We start from the raw sequence: 22,442 nt of genomic DNA on the forward strand, positions 1-22,442 counted from the left end.
TGTCATGTGTATCACTGTCCCTATGCTGAGAAATGGCTACAGGGGCACTTGAACTAAAGCTCGTTGAACGAGCTTTGGTTAAAGCACGCCTGCCACCATTTTTCAGTGTGGGGATGCTGATATACATGATGCTAGAGTCTGCTGGAACACAGTAATTACTGCGCTCCAGCAGACTTGATTAATCAAGCCTACTTTGACAAGCTATAATTACAAGGTGTCAGAGCAGCCTTGCTGCACGTGTATGGGCACTAGGGGTGTGTGAAATGGGCTGTATTTAATTTGAATTCAGCCTGAATTGGGGACAGTGATTTGATTTGTTGATTCGAATCACTGTTCCTGATTTGATTCAGCTGAGTCTGTATCTGAAGATTCGATGCTGATTTGGAGAACCAACAATTTGGCCATAGACATGGCTTGAAATGTTTTTTTCTACATACCCTGAGGTACCAGGCATGGCTCGCGAACGCTGCAATACTGGGGCAGATGGAGCATCCCACGGGGTGGGGTTGGTACGCGTGCTCGGTGGTGAACCTGGAAGTACTTCCAGTCCACTTCCAGGTCCACCGCTGAGCGCATGCCCCCACACCCCCCGGCTCGGCTATCGGCCACAGTGGGACTCCAGATGCCCCCCCCAGGAGGCATCAGTTGCTGAGCTGGGGAGGCACCGGGGGTCTGATCCGCTTCCGGGTCTGCTGCTGAGCGCTCTGGGGAGCCCCCCATGCTCCTGTGGAATGCTCAGTCTGCCCCACCATTGCAGCATTCATGAGCCACCTGGTATCTCAAGGTATGTAGAAAAAACATTTAAAGCTGTGTCCATATCCAAGCCACTGAATCTTTCTGAATCTCTCTGAGTTGATTCAGCTGTTTCCAATTTGATTCAGAGAGATTAAAGGGTCTCCTGATTTGATTTGGAGTTTCGGCCACTGAATTGGGCCTAATCTCCACCAAATCAAATCAGGGACCAAAGCTGCACCCAGCCCTAATAGGCACCCATAAAGAATAGGGTTGAAAGGAACCTCAGAAAGTCATTTAGTCCCAACCCCCTTCTCAAGGTAGGATCATCCTTACACAAGCCATTCCAGGCAATTGTCTGTTTAACCTACTCTTAAAAATTTCCAAGCATGGAGCTTCTGTCACCTCCCTAGATAATCTGTTCCAGCACATAACCATTCTTATGAATGGAAAGTTTTTCCTTATATCCAACCTAAATTTCCCGTGTTGTAATTTAAGACCATTATATTGTGTCCTGGCTTTCCTCATTGTCTCCCTGCATGCCCATGGTTATAAAGAGGACAGTGATAAACTTTTTTCTGATTGCTGAAGGAGATAGTAAGAATTGAGATATAGCTGACAAGGGACCTAGAATGTAAAAGAGTATTAGAACATACCTGTAGAATAGTTTTTTGTTAGTTGAATCTCAGTTTTTGTTTTGGCCTTCCTGATTGTTTTTCTGCATGCGTTATTCTTATACTCATCCCTACTAATATGCCAAGTTTCCAGTTTTTGTAAGATTGATTAGATTGATTAGTTTTTACATTTCAACTCTTATCAACTTTGAAGAGTCTGCTGTTTATCCAAGCTGGTCTCTTGCAATTCTTTTCTTTCATTCCCACCAGACTAGCCTGCTCTTGCTGCCTTAATATGTCCTCTTTAAGGTGCAACCAGTTCCAATAGACTTACCTCCCATGAGATTCTGCCTACCAGTTCCCTTAGTATGATTCTAGCATCCTGATTCTAGTAACTGAAGCTTTTAAAATACTTCCTACACATGCACATATGCAGATATCACAGGAGTTAACATAAACTTCAAGTTGTCAGTACTGAGACTGCATGTAATGTTGAGTCAGTAGGGGAATATACTTGCTTCTGAAACCTTTGGCTGTTACAGAGAATTGCCCATTCCTTTCACAGCATGAATCTTATTCTGTTCTCTTTAGGTTCTTGTACTGTGCCAGTCTCTTACGTCCATGACCTATCCTGTATTTTCAGGTTGGGTTTTTTTCCCCCTCATAAAGCTGAAGTTCATCTTGTTACCCCTCTGTGTTTATTACATAATCTCAGTTCAAGTTCTACAACACATTTTTGTCAGACCTGCTATTCACCAAGACAGTTACCCTTTTGCTCTTCTCCCTTTGTCAACCTGAAAATCTGAACGGTAAAAAAACAAATACCTGTAGCTCCTTTTGTTTAAAGCATTTGGGGAAAAGTCTAAGGGAGAAACTATTTCTCTTCAAAAAGAGCTTAGTATTTAATCATGTTAAGAGCAAGTCTAAATGTATTTAAAATTAGTCATGTTGTTGACCAAATCAAGGGATCAACTGTAAAAATGCCTTGGGGCCAGATAGTATTGCTTTGCTGGATGACATGCTAGATTTTCACAGGGGGAGAAGGATAGGAAAGACTGGGTATTATCAATATACAGTGCACTCTATGTGGTTGTTTAAGTGACCTCCTTCCACAGTACTGTTTTGGAAGTCTGCCACACTGCAGTTAGTTCATCCCTTTACTCCTTGTATTAAAGCCAAAGCCATTGTGCTATTTGGAACAGGCAGTGTTTTGAATCTCTCTTTTATCTATTGTCTCCTCTCTCCCTTTCTGGGTTTGTGGTTCCTTGCTAACATCCTAGGCCAGGAGTCAGCAGCCTTTTCCTGGCCCAAGTGGACCTTGCAGTCCCACTGTTGCTGTGGGCAGGAAGTCTCTATGCCCTTCCCAGCGCTCACCGGTTGTCTGCGCTCACTCTCACTGCATATTTCCAACCCCTCTGCAGTGCAAGAAGTACAGATGCAACATAGCAGCAGGCTCCACAGCAGAGAGGAGAGCTGCAGGGATGGATGGCAGAGTGCAGCTTTGTGCTACAGATACTTTTGCCAAATTGGACATCCACTGGCTGGATTGGACCTTGCTGGCTGGAGGATGCAAACTCCTGTCCTAGGCTGTATTTTGGAAAATATCTTATGTTTCAGTGTTCCTAGTTCTTTTCATGTGTGCGTTTAACTCCTATATCCTTTAGCACTATCCTTTAAAATGTTGATAAAATAGAAAAAAAGAACACTGTCACAGTTATCACCACCAATCTGCCATCAGTGGAGTGGCACTTGTGATAAAGAAGCAACTTTTGTTCTGTTTAACAGGGCATTTTTGCCGTCAACTTCAACAAAGTTAATACTTTTTACTGTGCTGCATCTTGCCAGCAGTGTTTTAATCAGTGCAAGAAAGTCTTTCAGGTCTGTAAATTATATTCAGTTCTATAATTGCTTTCATTCTTTGCTTCCAAAGTGAGCCTTTCAATAGCTTGCATACCTTGTACCCTCCCGCATAAACTATGGGGGATAAAAGAGATGTTATCAAGGCTGACAGTAAACTTCTTTTGAAAGTCATGGAATTCTGTGTTTTGTTCAGTGTCAATAGTGATACAATCTAAAGAAATTTCCTCTGTGCTAAGCAAGAATCTTATTAAGATTCCCCCCCCATTTGGCTAAATTGGTTCCAGAAAATAAACCTTGCCACTTTGGGATAAAATCTTGCATCCAAACTGTGGTGCTTAAAACTTATGATTGGAACATAAACTTTCTCCCTTCTTCAAGTCACTTTCTTTCATCCCTGTGAAAGAAAGCACAGAACTAGCCAAATTTGGATTTTAGGACCTGATTTCAACATATCTTTGCAGAATGTAGCATTCAACTTTATATCATTTGAATTCTGCTTTACTAACCTCTTCAGAGAAAGATCAAACCATTTGACATACTTCTTCAAAGGAACTAAAGTGTACAAGTAAGTTACGTTCACAGGAAAGGACAGCTAGAAAGGACTTCACAGGGTCTGCTAGTTGAAGCTCTCCGTTCAAGAAAGGATCGTCCCTAACGAAACCACCCCAACCAAGCATCTGTTTAACCAGCTCTTTAAAATGTACGGGGATTGAGATTCCACAGCTTCTCTAGGCAGCCTGTTCCAATGTTTAACTACCCTCATATTCAGAAAGTTCCTCGTTATCTCTTACCTCTCCTGTCTTCTATGGCCACAGAAATAGCACATCTTCATCCCCTCTGTCATCACTCTTCAGGTATTTCAAGTCTTATCAAATCTCCCGCTCCCCCCTCACTCTTCTCTTCTCCATACTAAATAACCCTAGCTCTTTCGGATTTTCCTCAGAAGTCTTGCTGCCCAGCCATCTAACCATTTTGTTGCACTCAACTAGACTCTTTCCAATCTGTCCATTGTGGGGCCCAAAACTGGACATAGTGCTCCAGTTGAGGCCTCACCAGTGCTGAGTACAACAGATGCATCACTTGCCTTGATTTGTAAGTGACATTTCTCTTAGTACAACTCAGTATGCTGTTGGCTTTCCTTGCAAGAAGAATACACTGTTGGCTCGTATTCAGCTTAGAGTCCACTATAACACCCCAGTCCTTCTCTATTGTATTGCAGCCTAGCCAGTCATTTCTCAATCTGTACTTCTGCATGCAGATATTCTGTCTCAAGTGCAGGACTAAACATTTGTCGTCATTAAATTTTGTCTGCTTGATTTTTGGACCATCTTTCCATTCTACCATCATTCTGTTTCTTAACCCTATTCTCCTGATTGTCTGCAACTCCACCCAAGTTGGTGTCATTAGCAAATTTGCTAAACCTGCACTTAATCCCATCATCCAAATCATTAATGAAGCTATTAAATAATACTGGACCCAGAGCAGATCCCAAGGAACCTCTTCAATACCTCCTCCCAGCTAGATATTGAGCCATTGAAGACTATTCGTTGAGCGTAATGATCCAACCAGTTACGTGTTCACCTTACAGTACTATTATCTAGTCTTTATTCCTTAGCTTGTTAATGAGAATGTCATGAGAGACAGTGTCAAAAGCCTTGCTTAATTCAAGGGGTCTAGGTTGTAGCCATGTTGGTCTAAGGACATAGGCAGACAAGGTTCCTTGGGTGAATCTGATATCTCTTATTAGACCAACCCAAATAGTTACAGAGTAGTTATTAAGCAAGCTTTTGGGGTCAAAAACCCTTCGTCAAGCTAAGGAAGTTTCAGCAGTTGGTGTGTGCTCTTCCTGGATGGAATGAAAAGTAAAGAAGCCAGAGGCTGGGCTGGGGAGTCAGTTGTCAGGCAGATAATAATGTGTCATAAATCCAATGTCTATATTTAGTCCATGATTTTTAGTATCCAGGAGGTTGATGAACTGGAGTTCATAGGCTTGTCTCTGGGAAGTGTTGTGTAAGTTTCCTTTGAGGATCAGGATTGAGAGAGTGGTTTTCTTGTGAGAAATGTGCCCCCACCGGTAATTGGGTATTTCTGTCTTTGATAGATTTCCGGTGTGCGTTCGTTCTGGTGTGCATTTGTTGTTTGGTCTCTCCTACGTATTTTCCATGAGGGCATTGGGTGCATTGGATGAGGTATATTACATTTCTGGAGGTGCAGCTGTAAGATCCTGGGATGCTGATGGCTCTGTTGTGGGGTGTAGTAATAGTGGGGGGGGTGGAGATGTGTTGGCAGGTTTTGCATTTCTTGTCATGGCACGGTCTGGATCCTTTTGGTGTGTTCTGAGCTTGAGGAAGTTTGCTTCTGGTGATGAGGTTAGCAAGATTCAATGCTTGTTTGAAGGATAGGATGAGTGGCTCTGGGAAGATCTTTTTAAGAATAGGGTCTCTTTGTAGTATGGGTTGCAATTGTTTGAGGATTTTTCGTACAGGTTCAATGGAGGGGTGATATGTCATAACCAATGGTGTGCAATTTGTGGGGGGGGTTCTTCTGTACTGCAGCAGTTCTTCATGTTGTATCCGGGTGGCTCTTTCAAACATGCACTCTATCTCTTTGGAGGAGTGTCCTTGTTGGGTGAAAGCCTTTTTAAGATTGGTGAGGTGGCAAATCCCGGGTGTTCTCTTCAGTACTAATGAGGTGGTATCTGAGGGCTTGGCTGTATATCACAGCTTTTTTGGTGTGTTTAGGGTGATTGCTGGTTCAGTGCAGATATGTATGTTGGTCTGCGGGTTTCTTATATAATACAGACCACGTTATACAAGAAACCCACAGACCAATGCACCAAATGCCCTGATGGAAAATATGTAGGAGAGACCAAACAACAACTGCGCACCAGAATGAACGCACACCGGAAATCTATCAAAGACAGAAATACCCAATTACCGGTGGGGGCACATTTCTCACAAGAAAACCACTCTCTCAATCCTGATCCTCAAAGGAAACTTACACAACACTTCCCAGAGACAAGCCTATGAACTCCAGTTCATCAACCTCCTGGATACTAAAAATCATGGACTAAATATAGACATTGGATTTATGACACATTATTATCTGCCTGACAACTGACTCCCCAGCCCAGCCTCTGGCTTCTTTACTTTTCATTCCATCCAGGAAGAGCACACACCAACTGCTGAAATTTCCTTAGCCTGACGAAGGGTTTTTGAACCCGAAAGCTTGCTTAATAACTGTTCTCCAACTATTTGGGTTGGTCTAATAAAAGATATCAGATTCACCTGAGGAACCTTGTCTACCTTGCTTAATTCAAGGTATATTACAGGGGTGGCCAACCTGCAGCTCCAGAGCCACATGTGATACTTCAGAAAATAATATGTCATGAACGACTGGTGCCTTCTGAGGCTGGGGGGGACATCATTTGTAGGCAGCAGCGGGGACCACCTGCAAACACCGGCAGCCACATCGAGGGCAAGGAGGGAGTGGGTGGCGAGCGGCGACTGGCCACAGAAGTCGATGGTGGCTTCGGTGGCATCCGGTCTCGCGGGGGCGTGTGTCCCCCGCATGCGTCGCCTATGAACATGCGTCTCCTTGAATCTTCACACAAGCACAAGGTGACCAGCTTCCATTTGGAAGCAAAGATTCAAGGAGATGCATATTAACTTCTGAAGAGCCGCATGTGACTCCGGAGCAGCAGGTTGGCCACTGCTGGTATATTACATCCACTACTTTCTGCCCACCCACAGGCCCCTTCAGCTTATCACAGAAGGAAATCAGGTTGGTCAGGCATGACTTGTTGGTAAATTCATGCTGGCTGTTTCTGTTCATCTTGCTCTCCTCAACGGATTCACACCTTCACAACTGGTTGTTTGAAGACCCATTACATGATCTTCCCAGGTGTTAAGGTCAGGCTGACTAGACTGTAATTCCCCAGATTCTCCTTCTTTCCTTCCTTAAAGATGAGTACTGTATTGGCCCTTTTCCAGTCATCTCGGATCTCATCTGACCTCCAAGAGTTCTCAAAAAGGATAGCCAATGGCTCTGAAATTTTCTCAGCCAGTTCCTTCATTACATTAGGGTGCATCCCACTTTTCCCTGCCAATATGACAATGTACAATGTGTCTAAGTAAATCTCATGTGCCCCTATTTGTGAAGACAGAAGTAAAAATGGCATTAAAGACTGCATCATCTGTAACTAGATTGCCTTTTGTATTCCTTAAAGGATCTAAGGTCTCTGGTCTTCTTCTTTCTGTTGACAAACTTGTAGGTTTCACAAGTAAATCAAATGAAGTTGTCCTGCCTTGTAACTTTTTTCTGTTGGATATACTGTACATTGTCAGAATTAATTAAAAAAAGAAAGAAACATAGATAACACCCTCCTCCAAAGCCAGACTTCATTCATTAATTTTTTGTTGTAAGCTGTCTTCTCAAACCAAGGGCAGTTGATTAAGTCAAGTTATTTAGATACTGAAATGAGGACAAATACAACCCTTACCTAGATAGACCTGTACTTCTAATTCAGAACCTTTGTGGTGGTTTTAGCAGATCAGGTTTTACAGTATGTTATGGTGCCAAGTGACCTCCAGCTTCTCGGATAGTCTCTGACCTTTATTTATTTACTTACTTACTTACTAGCTGGAAGACCAGTTGAGCAATCCAGCACTTCTGTCATTCTTGTCACTTTATCTGTATTTATTGTAACTGGCTTTTACACACTGTAAGCAGTACCAATGGAACAGCCACTGGTTTTTATATAGAAGGATCACTATAAAAATGACTGTAGATTGAATGTGCAACTTGAGAATGAAACCAGTCATGCCCCATGATATATAGTGGGTGGGGAGTATGTCATGCTCATAATGTCCAAGTAAAAGAAAGGAAGAAGATTTAGAAGGAAAGGAAACATTTTCAAAGACAGAAAATGGAGTTACTCTGTTACTGAATTTCAGTGAGAGTTGGCTAGCTCATTCCTTTCCTTTCCATTGTTTTGCAGATCTACCTAAGAACTTAAGAATTCAATTACTTTCACTATTCATTCTCTCTTTCCATTTAGAAAGTTATGTTTTTGTTTCTTTTTGCATAGGAAGAAATCTAACCTGACTTTATTTTGTTCAACATTTTTTGAGATACCCCATGTTCACAAGGATGCCAAAACTCTGAATAGTAGCAGTATTTGATACTTAGATACTGCTACAGACTCCCAAGAGAAAGCTTGTGTGTTTTCTTTTATCTCTAAGAAGACACAGAACAAAATATATATATATGTATATATATGTATATGTGCATGGCATCCTACATGTGTAAAATCCACGCATACACTCAGTGTTGCTTGTTTTTAAGAAGTTTACCCAGATTGTGATTGGAGATTAACCCTAGGTTATTTCACCTGTCCATATTTATTGTTGGTGCCGTAGCTCTGCAAGTCTGTTCAGGTACGTAAAGCTTCCACATCTGTATAAGACATTTGAAGTGGGGATTCAGCAAGACTTGAACACTCTTTAATAATAGAATAGCAAAGGTTGTGCACTCTTCAATAATAAAGGCACAACCTGTAAAAACCTCTTTGTTTCTCGAGAGTAATATTATATGAAGTCATGATACAGGAAACTAGGGATTATAATAATTCCCAACGCATTTAACTGCAGTGCCTAAAAGTAAAGTTTCACAAGTTCAAGCAGGATACTGTACAGGAGGTGATCCCTTTGAGAAAATCATTTCTGTAAACATACTCCTTTATGAATAACTGTTGAGAAAAATGTAAGAAGTAGGCTATTTGGGCCCCCAGTTCAGCAAAATTCTTACGTGTGGACCTTATTAAAGCATGTGAGTAATTCCATTGAAACTGCTGGGCTTTAAAGTATGTTGATGTATTGGCATCTGGGGGAGAGACTTTTCATGACTTTTTTTCATTGCCTAACACATGCTGTTCTAATAAAAACAATAAATTAAATATTTTAAAACATACAGATTTGCTCATGAAGTGCTTTTCGGTCTGTAAACTGTGACATTCCCCAACTGTTTATGTTTAGGTCAGCAATCTGGATGTTATTAAGTATTTCTGATAAAAAAAAACAAATTAAAAAAAAACAGTTCACAGTCATGATGCTTAAAATTCAGGTGGCATTTAGTCTTAAATCTTTACGTATAATGGTGGGGGGTCACTTATGCATAGTTAAAAATATGGTTATTTTATACCTCTGCAAGGAAATTCTAATATTCTGCAATTTTATTCTTTGATAGCCTTATATATATATTTTATTTCCATATAGTTTGCTGCTTATTGGTGAATGTGAGAAGATTTAATAACATTTCCTACTTCAGAAACGCAGGAAAAGTGGGACTATAACATATCTTAAGCATTATACTGTTATTCAGCTTCACCTTAGCTTGCTGAGAACACCACTTGATAGTGCCAAATGAGCAGATTTTCTTTTTCATTTTTTGCTTCTTAAGGCTATCAGTCTTGGCACCTTTCAGAGCCAAGTCACTTGAATTTCTGCTGATCTAGGTGGGCATTGTGATATATAACCTGTGTGTTATATGGGCCAACCATGATAATACCTGTAATGAACTTAACTTTTTCCCTGCATTAAATTGTTTAAACAGTGTCTGCCATGATTGTTAGAGAAGACATTTTTTTTCCTCTACCCTGAAGGTTATTTTCTGACCCATTTGCAAAGCTGGTATGGAGCGCACCAAAGTAAAATGGGCTCTTATTGAATTTCCTGGGTCAACTTTAATTTTAGTTATTGAAACAGAACCCTGAAACTAAAATACTGTGGTGTTGAATATAGTGCTGTATTTCTTCACTGTTTGGGTTCACTTCACTCCAGGTGAGATGACAGGAAATAACCCAAATGTTTGTCACTGATCTCAAATTGGAACCATCTGCTGGTCTTAGGACAAGAAGACCAATTTAATAGTAGTAGTTCATATGAACTAATATATAGACTAATGGAGTATAGCAGCAAAGAGTGTTTTTTGTCAGACTACAACCAAGTTTTAATTTGTTGTCCCTCTTTATTCAGTCTTCCCTCTGTACTATAGCCATGCCAGAGATTAGGGCCAGGTACAGATGTTGTTCATAAACTGAAACAAGTGATTAGAAACTGGTCTACACAGGTAACTCAAGTTCAGCGCACATAGACTGGTTTAAAAAATGGTGGAACCTGGTCTAAGGTAGGCCTGGATTGATCTGGTATCAGATTTAATCGATTTAGGTTAGATTGGTTTATAGAACTTCTGTACCAGATGGCCTACTGACTCAAGTTAGGTCTCTTTTCACCAACATCCTAGCCCCTTGCTAAGTCCCCACTGTCAAGGAGGTGTGTTGGAACTGAACTTGCGCTCAGTTGTTCTGGCTGTCACAGACCCAAGCCAGCACAGAATTTCTCCCCAACTACATGCCCTGCCTCTGGCCAATTGTAGGCTGCCTCTGGCCAATTGTGGGGGTGAGGCTGGATGGAGGATTCTGTCACATGGACCTGGCAGCCAATCAGATGTGGCTACGGGGCTGTGTTCAGCAGCAGGGAGCCTACTGGGAGGCATTTGGGAGCACCTCCAACCTTCTGTCCTTGGACAGTGGAGGCAGCCTGTGTGCCCCCCATCCCCTCCAAAGGGCAGAAGTGTGTTCTGCTCACTCCTGAACTAACCTATGATGCTTAAAGTGTGTAACTTAGCTCACTTCTGCCTTGGGCTTTTTGAACAGCTGTACCTGGCCTAGAATTTAAATTTTGAGCAACATTCATCTTGTCCATATAGTACTTGCCAAGCATTGAGTAGAAGACATTCTCACTATAAATGTGCACAATTTGTCTTCTGTTAAACCCAATTTACCAAAATAAAAGGAAATAGTTGGCAAGTGCAGTCTTTAGAAGGGAAGGGGTTTTGATTGTTTGTTTTGATGGGAGTTAATCCAGAAAGTGTTTGTTTCGATACAGTGTGCCAGTCTGCCAGTGGTATAGATCTATTCTGCTGAAAATTGCGAAACTTAGACTAGAGGCTCTGAAAGTGTTTAAATAAACTGTGGGTGAGAAAACAGAAACAAAGGAAAGCAGGTTTTACTTAAACCTGGATTGCTTATTTTGCTTTATGAAAGCCCTTCCAGTCTCACTCTTTTTGTTAAATTATTGGTTTCCTATCAAGATCTTAGGGGAGTTCAAAACTGTTAAAAGTCTTCTATTTGTCAGTTGTACCTTGTCGCGGAGCACTAAGGTGCCCTGCTTCTTTAAAGAGCTGAAACTAGAAGTGGGGAGTCCCAGCTGCTGGTTACCAGGGTAGCCAGAATGAGTTAATTGGTCCATACCTGCCAGCGGTCAGCTGACTGGAAGGGGCAGGGCCTGGCTCATATATAAACCCCAGGGCTGAGGCCAGAAAGGCAGTTTCCTGCTAGCAGCCAGAGGGGAAGGAGCCTCCAGGGAGGAAATGCCCAGTAATGCTGCAACTGCCTAATATGCTACACCTAGGGCTAAGGGGGCTCCATGAGCCTATTAGACACTTAGTGCCAGGGACGAAACCTGATCCTTTTAAAAGTGTCAGAGCACACCCTGACCTTCTGTATTACGTTATAGCCCAGGGGCTTGTGTTTTGTTTGCTGTTGTATAAGACTGGTGGTTTGGGTGAGGCTATTTAGGGAAGGAGGAGGCCTCATAGGGGGCCCACTGCAGCATGGGGACCCTGGCGCCAGAGAGGGCACGGCACTTTGGGGTTCATAGACCCCTTTGGGGGGCGCAGAGACCCCCAGCGCCAGAGAGGGCATAGCATTGTATTTGGGGTGCACAGACCCCAGCACCAGAGAGGGCGTGGCATGTGGGGTGCACACAGCCCAGGCGCCAGTGAGGCGCAGAGTGAGAATAGAGGGTGCCCAGCGGGCCAAACTGGCACGGTCGAGGGGCCCTAAGGATAATGCGGCCATCCTTAAGGACCCCATCCTGTGACATACCCATTATGGGGAAAGGTTTCTATTTTTTTTTTTTTTTTTTTTCAAGAAAACATTGACCATTTTCTCACTCATCCCTTCTAAATGTTTTTTTTTTTTCTAGGCACCTTGTTTCATTGGGGTTAAAAGGTGTGTCCACAGTTTTCTCACCAGCTTTCATCAGTAAATATAGGAAGCTTTTTTAAAGATGTGGAAGGAGGGGGGAAGAGGAAGCAGACTCATAAATTGTTTGTTTTACTATTACCTCAAACTTAAGCTGAAAGATTCCTATGCAAGGGACAGTTTGAAGAGAGAAAATGAAAGCATGGTAAGAAACTGGCTTTTGGTGTTCTTGCAGAGATTATATTTATACTAAACTAAAGTATTTGAGGATTAAATTCAGAGATTTAATTAGCTACATCTTTTTTGATTGGACCTATCCACCAGCATTACGAATCCCAGCCCCAGAAAAGTTGTACTCTAGTGGGGGTTTTGTTTGTTTGGGTTTTTTTTAAAACTAATCAGACTTAAAATGCAAAGATTTTCCCCAAGCTAAGGATTCTTTGTATGGCAAAATATAGCCCAGAGTTAACTCTTACAATGAAGCCCCTGGAATTAGAAGTGCGGGTGTGTGGGCAATGCAGTCATATGTAAATGTAATGGTGCCGGCAGCGCTGTAATAATGACTGTAGTATCTTTTGAAGGAACTCTGAAGCGTCTGTTCAAAGACATTTTTAAATAACTTTAAAATTATTTTTTGTGGTTTAAATGGAATATGTAATGACATCCCTTGAGTACCAGCATTCCTTTTCTGATTTTCTTCCTTCATTGAAGAATAAATATGGCATTGTAATGAAGGCATTGGTTATCTGTAAGCCTATGCAAGACAAAGTCGGTGAAAGAGCAAGTCCACACAGAGAGTAGACAAATGCACCCTTAGAGCCCTTTCAAAAGGGGAGGGGCAGCTGCTGCTCAGGACTGCCCAAGATCTATAACTGTTACTTGTATTGGTGCCTGTAGCAATACAGGTACAGCAAACCCACTCCAGCTTTAACCCTGCTTTGTCCAGGGTCAAAGTTGAGGTGATTTAGCACACTTGTATCCTTAAAAGGTCATTCATACCTAACCATTACAGCATAACAGCTTCTGTGTGATTCTGAACAGCAGCCCCCCAGCTCTTCCCTTGTGAAGCTGCTACAAATGTATGTTTGTCTGTGGCCACAGTTCTTCACTGTAGAGCCTTTTCTTATATCATGGGAATGTTACCCTTAAAGAATACTGACTTGGTGCTCTGTGTTGATCTAGAAGTCTGGATGCAAATCTGCATTGAAGGTGAGAGCTGACATAATGTGCTGTTTTAGGTATACCTCTGTGCCTCCTAAATGATGGTGAATGGGGTCTTCAGTTGGGAAAACTTGGAGCATAGAAGCAGTAGTTCAGACTGAAAAGGATGAGCCTTGCATGTTATAAATTACTCCTTTTTTTTCCCCTTTCTTTTTCAGACACTGAACGTCTCTATACTGTCGTATTCCAAGAAATCTGTGAGCGTTTTGGAAAAGCCTACACGTGGGAGGTGAAATCCTTAGTCATGGGTAAAAAAGCATTGGAGGGAGCACAGATTATTCGAGATATTCTAGAGCTTCCGATGACCAAAGAAGAGCTGCTGCATGAGAGTAAAATGAAGCAGGAGAAAATATTTCCTAGTGCTGCATTGATGCCAGGTGCTTTCTCTTCATTATTTAAATGACTTCATATGAAATTATTTATATGCAGGCAATGATAGAGTTTTTAAACTTCCTTTCACAAAGAAGCTTCTCTTACAGACCTGGTATTTCTACTCTTGACTTGGCAGGGTTTACTCAAAATGGCATGGTATTTACTTGCTAGGAAACTCCTGGGGATGCAGAAAGCTTTTGCGTACACATTTCGAGAACAGCTGCTCTTAATACATGTTTTAAAGAACTAAGGGAAAAACCCCCAAGATAAATATGTGTGAGTGTTGTCAGATTTATAATCTAGACTGATTTACGGTAGTTGATAGCAGCTGTATAACTCGACAAGTTATTTTAAATCTGGCTGTGGGTGCACGTTGATGTGTGTTCGTTGAGGTCATAACAAAACTCATGCCTATACAAACATGGATAAATGAACTCATTCACTTACATGTTACAAGTTGAAATGTACAAAAAAAAAAATCCTGACGCTAACATTGTTACTAACCTAAAGTATGAACCAGGTGTTTCTGGAACATAGATCAATATTTAATGGTAACATTTAATAACAGGATAGATAGTGTGTGTGAAGTAGCTTAGCTATTGTCACCATAACTACCTTAACTGTTGGCATTTTCTGCTTCTTGATTGTTTGTATGTTTGTTCTTGCAGTCTTCATGGTGTATTAATGTAGTGTAGCATGTGTTTTTTTTTTTTTTTTTTTTCTTAAATCTGTGCCTGTATATAGCTTTCTAATAGCTTAATAGGAAAGGGAGTCTTGTAAAACAAAAGTTCAGTGTAACCAGTGGGTAAAGCTTACAAACTCAGCTGCTTTGGCCCACATAGTGTATACCAGGGGTTGGCAGTGTTTTTGGGTGGAGTGCAACTTCGACTTCTAAGATGTTGGCGTGCTAGGGGCGGATGGTGGGAGAGCCATGAAGGGCCCGATCCTTGTTGTGGCAGTGCAGTCCAAGTCCCTTACCTGAAGTGTGTGCGCGCCAAGCAAAATGACTTCATGTGCCATGCTCTGGCACCCCTGACATGCATTCATTTTTCTTCAGCTTACACATTTTAGAAGCTCCACCAGCTTATCAGTTCTTTATTTGGATGCCTATTCACTGTTTATATGTAAGTGTGCATTAATAGATTTGAAGGATAAAATTCTGGTTCCTATTAAATTAATAGGAGTATTGCCTAAAGTCAGTATTCTACCCAGAGGGTGAATCTACACATGCAGTTAATGCAAAGCTCTCGAGCAGTTTGAGCTGCAGTAAACTGCTCCTGGGAGCAGCATCTACATGTGCACCCAGGATAACAGCAATTTGAGCTTGGGTGGAGCAGTCCATCGTTGGTAGGGGACATGGGGGTCAGCTCTGGGCTCCAGATGGTGATGTTGGGTGGTGGAGAGGCTGGCTGGGGCATGAGGTTGCTGCAAGAGCAGACCTGTGTGGCTAGGCAGTAGGCAGGAGTCTTGCCTTACGCTGGCTGACCAGGTGCAGTTTATGTCTATGGCCAGCATCTTCACATGCATTTCAGCTCAGTTATTTACTCCACTGTAAGATGGTACTGTCAGGGACTTCCTGACAGTAATGGTGGTGTTAATTCGTTTACTGTACCCTAATACTAGTGCATGTGTAGCCAGTCAAGGTTCCTTGGGTGAATTTGATATCTTTTATTAGACCAACCCAAATGTGTAGCCAGTGGCACTTAACTGCAGAGCTAATTAATCTTCTCTACCATAAAGCTCACATGTAGATGCGTCCAGAGAGTTTACTATGTATACTTAGTTCCAAAGTTAAATGCTATATGATTTAAATATATAAATTAGATATCTGTTTTATTTTCCAGAAAAACAAAAGAACCAGTCTGTAATGAAAGCAATAATAGTCTTTGGTATAAAACTCTTACAGACCATGCGTTTGGCTAGAATCTCATGAAAGACTGTGAGGAGGATTTTTTTTTAATTTTCATTTCAGTTTTAAATCCTGTGGACTCCTTACAGCTGCTAGTATTTGATTCCAACTTCAAAGAAATCTTAGTTTAGGCTTCAGAAATCTCAAAGGATAGATCAGTTTGGGAATAGCAAGTGGCACTCTATTTTTTTTTTTAACATGTCTGACTGATTATGGAAGGAATTAACAGGCATTAACATTAAGGTAAGTTTATTCATGAAGTGAATGAAGAGTTCATACCTCTTGAGGAGACATTTGGATGCCTTAAAGAGAGTAGAAGGGAAAAGCACTGCTTAGAAAACTGATCACAACAGTGCCATAGGGAGAGAATGTTTGATACTGTTTAACAAGAAGGAAAGCAAGAAAAATGTTTTACTTGCTTCCCTCAGTTCTAGCTCTACTTTTGTTTGATATCAGAGTGCAAGAATACTGCAGCATTTCAGATAACACTCCTAAAGAACGTTTCATGGTGACAAAGAAACAGGTAGATAAAGGAAATTATTTTTTAGGTCTTCCAAGCAGTCATAGCAAGTGGTGGTTGGCTCCATCCTCATCACTCTCTTGCTGTCATAACAGCAATACTATTTCACTTGAGGACTGTGGAAATATGCCAGTGGTGAGTTGCAACTGCCAACTGCTTTAATGTTTCAGGTTACACCAAAAATATTTTAAAATTTGTGGTTAAAAGAGTGGATGGTTTTTCGTGCAAAGTGAGATTTTTCTACCATGGGCTAACAGGGGTTTCTACTAGGGAATTACTTTATAATCCTAAAGGATTATAATCAAACCAACCAGAGATCCAGTCAAATTGCTACAGTTCAGAGTGTTAATGTTAGCTGATTATTATTTTTTAAATGGGTGTTTGAACCTTGAAGTGCTTTAGTTTTCTCTGACATAAGTTTCAATGTAGGAGCTCTAAACAGTTCAGAATAGAGAAGCAGCCTTTCACAGAAGTTATATTTATCCTCAAGGTTTTCATTCATGCACACCTGAATGTGAATCATAGAAGACATGGGTGATTCATACACACAAAATTAATTTAAACAGTACAAGGTGTGTTTATTCATCTGTGTGTGTATGTATGTATGAATGTGTGTGTGTGACCGGGCAGCAAACCTCTGCCCTCTTCCAGAGTCTATGCTGTGCTCATAGGCTGCTGCTTTTGTTCTGGTTATTATTGCAGTGGAGTGAATTGGACCCTAATTGCAATCTCTGGAGATTCTCTGGTTTCATGCTTCAGGGCTCAAGTGTCTAGTTCCATCCACACTGCTGCTAGTACATTCAGAAGGAGAAGAAAAGCAACTGCAGCCACTGGAAGGGGAGGAGGAATGCAGGGAACATTTAAATTACTGTTTTGTTGGATATGCAAGGAAAGCATAGGAAAAAAAGAAAACAAAGGATTTACAGAACTGTAAGAGGAGTAAGAAGCAATGCCTAGGTTTGGTCTCCACAGGTTTTGTAGTACAGTGTATTTGTTAGGAGCACGAAGAAATCAAAGCCCTATTTATGATAGTTGTGCCAACAATATACTCAATTAGCTGCAACTATGCTGTCAGAAGACTGCTTTTGTCTGTTTAGCCAGTGTTGTTCAGGATAGCTATAGTAGGAGAAAAATATTTTGCTGACGTATGCAGTGTCTCCACTGAGGGCTATACTTATATCAGCTCAGTGGTGTAGACAAGCCCCAAATGTGTAGGAAGTGATGAAAGGAGGTACACACAAACATACACGCAAAGATGGGAAGAATTAGCAGTAGAGCAGGTGATGATTTGGCAGCCTTGTAAAATACAACATTAACGAAGGAAAAATGAAATGAAGTGGGGAGAAGATTAAGAAAGGTACCACAAATAAACAAGTGACCCAGAATACTGAAGTCAGAATCAATGGCATGCAGACAGAACAAATGCAGTGATATTTTTCATGAAAACCTTTTTTCTTTTTCAATGTTTGTTAAAAATTGGAAATAAAAATAAAAAAGTTAATGATTTTCTTTTTGTTTCAACATTTTCCTCTAAATTATTTTAGAACCCTGGCAATTTGGGATCTGAGGACTGTTGCACCTGTTTCCCAAAGCAGTGCATCCTGCTATGCCAGACATGCATGCAAGACCTGAGATTTTTGGGATCAGGTGTAAAATCTCAGAGATCTCAATTGTACAACTGCTAGTATGGGGAGTCCATCATGGTGAACTGGATCACTTATGCCGGGCTCTATATGTCTTTCAATGGGGAAGAGGCAGCCCTAGCACCTAGACTTGGGACACAGGACTACCTCTGGGCAGGAGGGAGCCCCAGATAGTTAAATTGAGCGGGGGGAAGCCCCAGGCAGTAGTTTGGGATGCAGACTTCCCTGTGCGTGATCCCAGGGGTCAGTTGATCATTGGGATGGGACACAGTGTCTAAAATACATGCTACATGTTTAATTTAACGCACAATACAAACCATTATTATACATTAATGAGGGAATATCTTTGTAGCTGGTTTGCCATTTTATCATGTCATAAATAGACTGAATGCTTGACTTGGTACAGCTTATGGCACAATTAACATAATCATGCCATAGATGTAACATCTGCCAAGACTCTTAGATGCATAAACTAATTTGCACCTGTTTTTTGGGTAGTGTAAGAGTGATGTTGTTGCCTGCTAATCTAGAAAGTATGGAAGAAGCAAGGATTTCATAGTGTGATCTTTTTTATGCAGTTGGTCCAATAAAAGATAGATATCACCTTAATAAACCCATGCCTCTCACACATCTTTTTAGAGAGTTTTTAAAGAGTTTGAACCCCTTATGCTGTAAAAAGTAAGTAAACGCAGGGAAGATATAAAATATTCTTATACATTTAAGGGGTAGTTCATTCTTCATAATTTTTTATGCCAGTAGCTTGTGGCTTTTTATAATAACTTAGTTTCACCTTTCCCCTGTATGTGAAAATAATGCTGGCTAAACCTATTGAAACTCCCAAATGAAGTTGTTTTCTTTGGCTTCAGTTGGTCATTACATTTTAGATGTAGAACAGTAATGTTTTAAAAGGTATGGTTTAACTGGTGATTTTTAAAAAATATATATTTTTATTATTAGAATAGAACCTATAGTCTTTACTGAACTGATTTCCTGACTTGAAGTACTACTATGGTTTAAATGTATGCAACTGTTAGGACTCCCTCTATCATCATTTCTTTGGTTCTAACTAAACTTGCGTGAGAAAGTTAAATCTATTTGTTAGCATGACTAGATGTTGCAGGTTGCCAGAAGCTCTCTCGGAACTTGGTTTCCTGCCCTAGATAAATGTCAGCTGCTGCCTTAAAAGGATACTTTTCCAGGACAACTGGCCAGCATTGAACCCTCCTTTAGAATTTACGTTTTTTTCTAACTGTTGCTCCTGGTTGCTGAATATATTTATTTGCAAATGTCAGTTTTGTACCTTTGATATAACTGGCAGTTTCCTGCTTTGCCTGCTGGCAGACCCAACATCAGACCTACAGGACTGAGTTTCTTTGTAATCACTAACAGTTCAGAGAGAAGGTTTCTTGTTTAATTCCATATCCCAAAGACACTATGAATAGATATTGCGGAGGTAGGTATGGTCCTTTGTGGTATTAATGGTAGATTTGCCACACAAAAAACAAACACACACATAACTTCATTAGATGTCAGGGCAGAGTGGCTCCTTAAACTCTAAAGTGCCACCCTGCCCTGCCTTTTGCCTAACTTCACATTAACATGGCTAATTAACTACCCCTTTCATCTGTTCATTAAGTTAAGGCTTTCTCTTCTACAGAAGAGACCCATTTAATGTCATTGCTTTTGAAGGTTCACTTGGGTAAAACTATATCTTCCCAGCCAATGCTTCGTCTAGCTGGGTCTTAAAAACCTCCAAGGATGGACATTTTGCAGCCTCTCCAAGTAGCCTGTTCCAGTGCTTTACTACCATTCTCATGACAGTTTTTTTCCTAAAAGCCAACCTAAACTTCCCTGGCTGGAACTTGAGACCATTGCTCCTTGTTCTGTTATCTGCCACCACCAAGAACAGTCTAACTCCATCCTCTTTGTAACCTCCCTTAAAGGCTCCCCTTCAAAGAAGGGTGGCAAACTGACCCATGAATTGACTTGAAAATTGCTTACAAACTGCCCTATACCCTGTCCTAGTTTGTACACTCCCTGGTTGCTCGAGGCATTTGTTTTTATACCCTCTGGGACCTGAACTGGCTCCATTCCCATGTTAAGGCTTCTGTCAGATATACCCCACTAACAGTTCTCCCAGCTGTTCAAAGTACATGCCCAAACACTCAGCAAGCCAGACACATAGACAGCCCTAGCTCACTTACCTTCCCAGAGCAGAATCTCTGCCTGGTACCTGGGTCCTATTCCTCTCTCCCTTCTTCCTCTTGTTCCCTGCAAACTGCCATGTTTGCTGTCCCTGTTTGCTGACCTGCAGAACTACAATTGAAATTGCAAGAGCTTATTACAGACATTTTGATTAATTTTCTTTCTCTATGGTAAATACCTTCCTAGCCTGCTCTTATTTATTTGGGATGGATTGGATAGAGATTTGTTTGAAAGTTTTTCCTGCCTAACTTTCATTTAGTTCTTTTGCTGTTGAGGAAGAGCTGGTAGTGGTGGTTTCAGGTTTATTGAAAATATGTTTTAATTGATTTTATTTTAACTTAGACTACTTAAACTAGTTCCTTCAGGAAAAAAGACCCAATTCGATTTGGATAGAGCTGTTTGAGAAAGGAGATGCCTGCCTAAGGTGCACAAGGGACTTAGTGTACATCCCAGTACCTACTTCTCAGCACAGCTTATTATCCCGGATGGAGTGCTGCACTAATGTGGCTATACCGCTTCCATTATCAAAAGCTAGCTCAGTTGCTATATGCCGTTTGTGATGTACTGTGGGTATTGTTATAATATTTCTGTGCAAACTGTGTTCATGTTGCAATCACGTTGCATGCCTCAGTTTCCTCCTGGCTAACTTACAAGAGGGGAAAATTGGGTTAAAAAGACAGTGAAGCAAGAGGTCTGCTTGCCTTTGGAACAAGACAAGATGGCATCTACAGAGACTGAGATAGTTGTGTTGCTGTTTTGACTTTAAAAAAGTGAGATGGCCCACCCAGAGGACTGGAGGAAAACTGAATACAGGGATAACAGTGGAGGGGGGTGTGTGAACAAGAACTTATCTCCTTCCAGAGAAAGTCTGGAATCCACAACCAGGAAAGGTGTTTTGGAAAGAGAACAGCAAAACAATCTTTGGGAAGTGTTCTTGGCTATGTGGAAGGACTGGGAATTACTTAACCTTTGCAAGGAAACCTCTGGCTGTGTGGCCTTTGTCTCAGTAAATGCCTTAATTGAAACAGAACTGTCTATTTGCTGCTTGAAGCTTTGGATCACTGTAGGTTGCCCCAACAAGAGGTAAAGTCCCTTTTGTTGGAGCAGAACTGGATGCTAGTTCCTTGAATCAGGCCCATGGAAATCCAGAGACCATGAAGGGGCTGAAAGTCTGCATCCTGGAACTTTCTGAAGCAGGGTCTCTGAAAGCAAAGGAGCCTGGCTCCCCCCTGCCTGGGCTGGCTTTGGGGGAACTCTGAAATCCAACAAGGCCTCAGTGATCCTAAGGAAAGTTCCCTCTGGAGGGCACTGTGTAACATTGCTTTTAGGTCCCTGGCAGCTGTAAAAATAAAGTCATGATTGAGATTTGAAGTATTTTATGCCTCATGCCAAATACGTCTCCTGCTGAACCAGATGTGTTGGGCTGCCCCCAGCTCAGTTCTGTGGACTGGGCAGGGAATAGCTCTGTCCTAGACCTAAGGCTGCCCCAGCTTTGAGCTGGTTAATAGACCCAAGGCTAGGGCTGGCAATCAACTGATTGTAAGCTTCAGTCCTGAGGCAACTGTGTGCCCTGCTGTGTTAAATGTTCAATTTTTAGTGCCATACAAGTGAGCCACAAAGATGTTTTGCATATTTTGCAGAATATCTTTGTGGCTGGCTTATCTCTTTATGGCTCCATAAGCCAGCAACATGTGTGTAGCACTGTTACTGTTCATGGCACTTTAATAGGACCAGGCCCCAGGGGTGGCCATGATGCCCTCTGGTGGTCACATGACTCCTGTCCTGCTCCATCCCCTTAGAGTAACCCTCCCTTCCCTCTTTCCTGTCATACCTTTGATGGAATCATTTGATTACAAAAAAGGGAGGCTGCTCCAGGGTCCCAGAGCAAGCCCTATTATTTGTCCAGTGGGTCCCTCCCAGACTCAGCTCTCAATCTTGCCTCTTAATCATTAAGTATGGTCCTACCAGTCCCATGCATACTGTTAGAAATTGTGCGCAGAGAAAGGGGTTTCCTTTGGCAATATGGGAAGCACAGCCTGTACTTTCAGGGGCCCACAACTTCCCCCATAGTAACTAAGCATGATAGACAAGCTTAACAGCAGACCTGTGCCTTATTTGGTCTTACCCTGCAGGTTGAAGAAGAGTCATGCAATACTAGTAATTTTCCGCTAAAGCTTTGCGCGTGCGAAAAGCTCATGTAACCAGAGAATATAAATACGTGTGTGAGAGTGCAACCGGGGCCCCTCTGCCTTTCTAAGGTCGGGGGACGTTCGGCCGAATAAACTGGAAAGACCACACCCTCGTCTCCTGCTTATTTGAG

The 22,442-nt window shown here is 41.6% G+C and overlaps 1 protein-coding gene across 2 annotated transcripts in view; it reads left to right on the plus strand.

The window, feature by feature from the left end:
- The window catches only part of PUDP (pseudouridine 5'-phosphatase), a 106,090-nt gene that overhangs the window by 23,901 nt on the left and 59,747 nt on the right, over positions 1-22,442 (plus strand). For both annotated transcript variants that reach the window (XM_025212960.1, XM_025212961.1), the window contains one exon: positions 13,632-13,850. In XM_025212960.1, the coding sequence (XP_025068745.1) occupies positions 13,632-13,850 (219 nt within the window). The remainder of the gene's footprint in view (positions 1-13,631; positions 13,851-22,442) is intronic.

The sequence above is a fragment of the Alligator sinensis genome, unplaced genomic scaffold, assembly GCF_000455745.1.
Source record: "Alligator sinensis unplaced genomic scaffold, ASM45574v1 scaffold956_1, whole genome shotgun sequence".
Lineage (NCBI taxonomy): Eukaryota > Metazoa > Chordata > Crocodylia > Alligatoridae > Alligator > Alligator sinensis.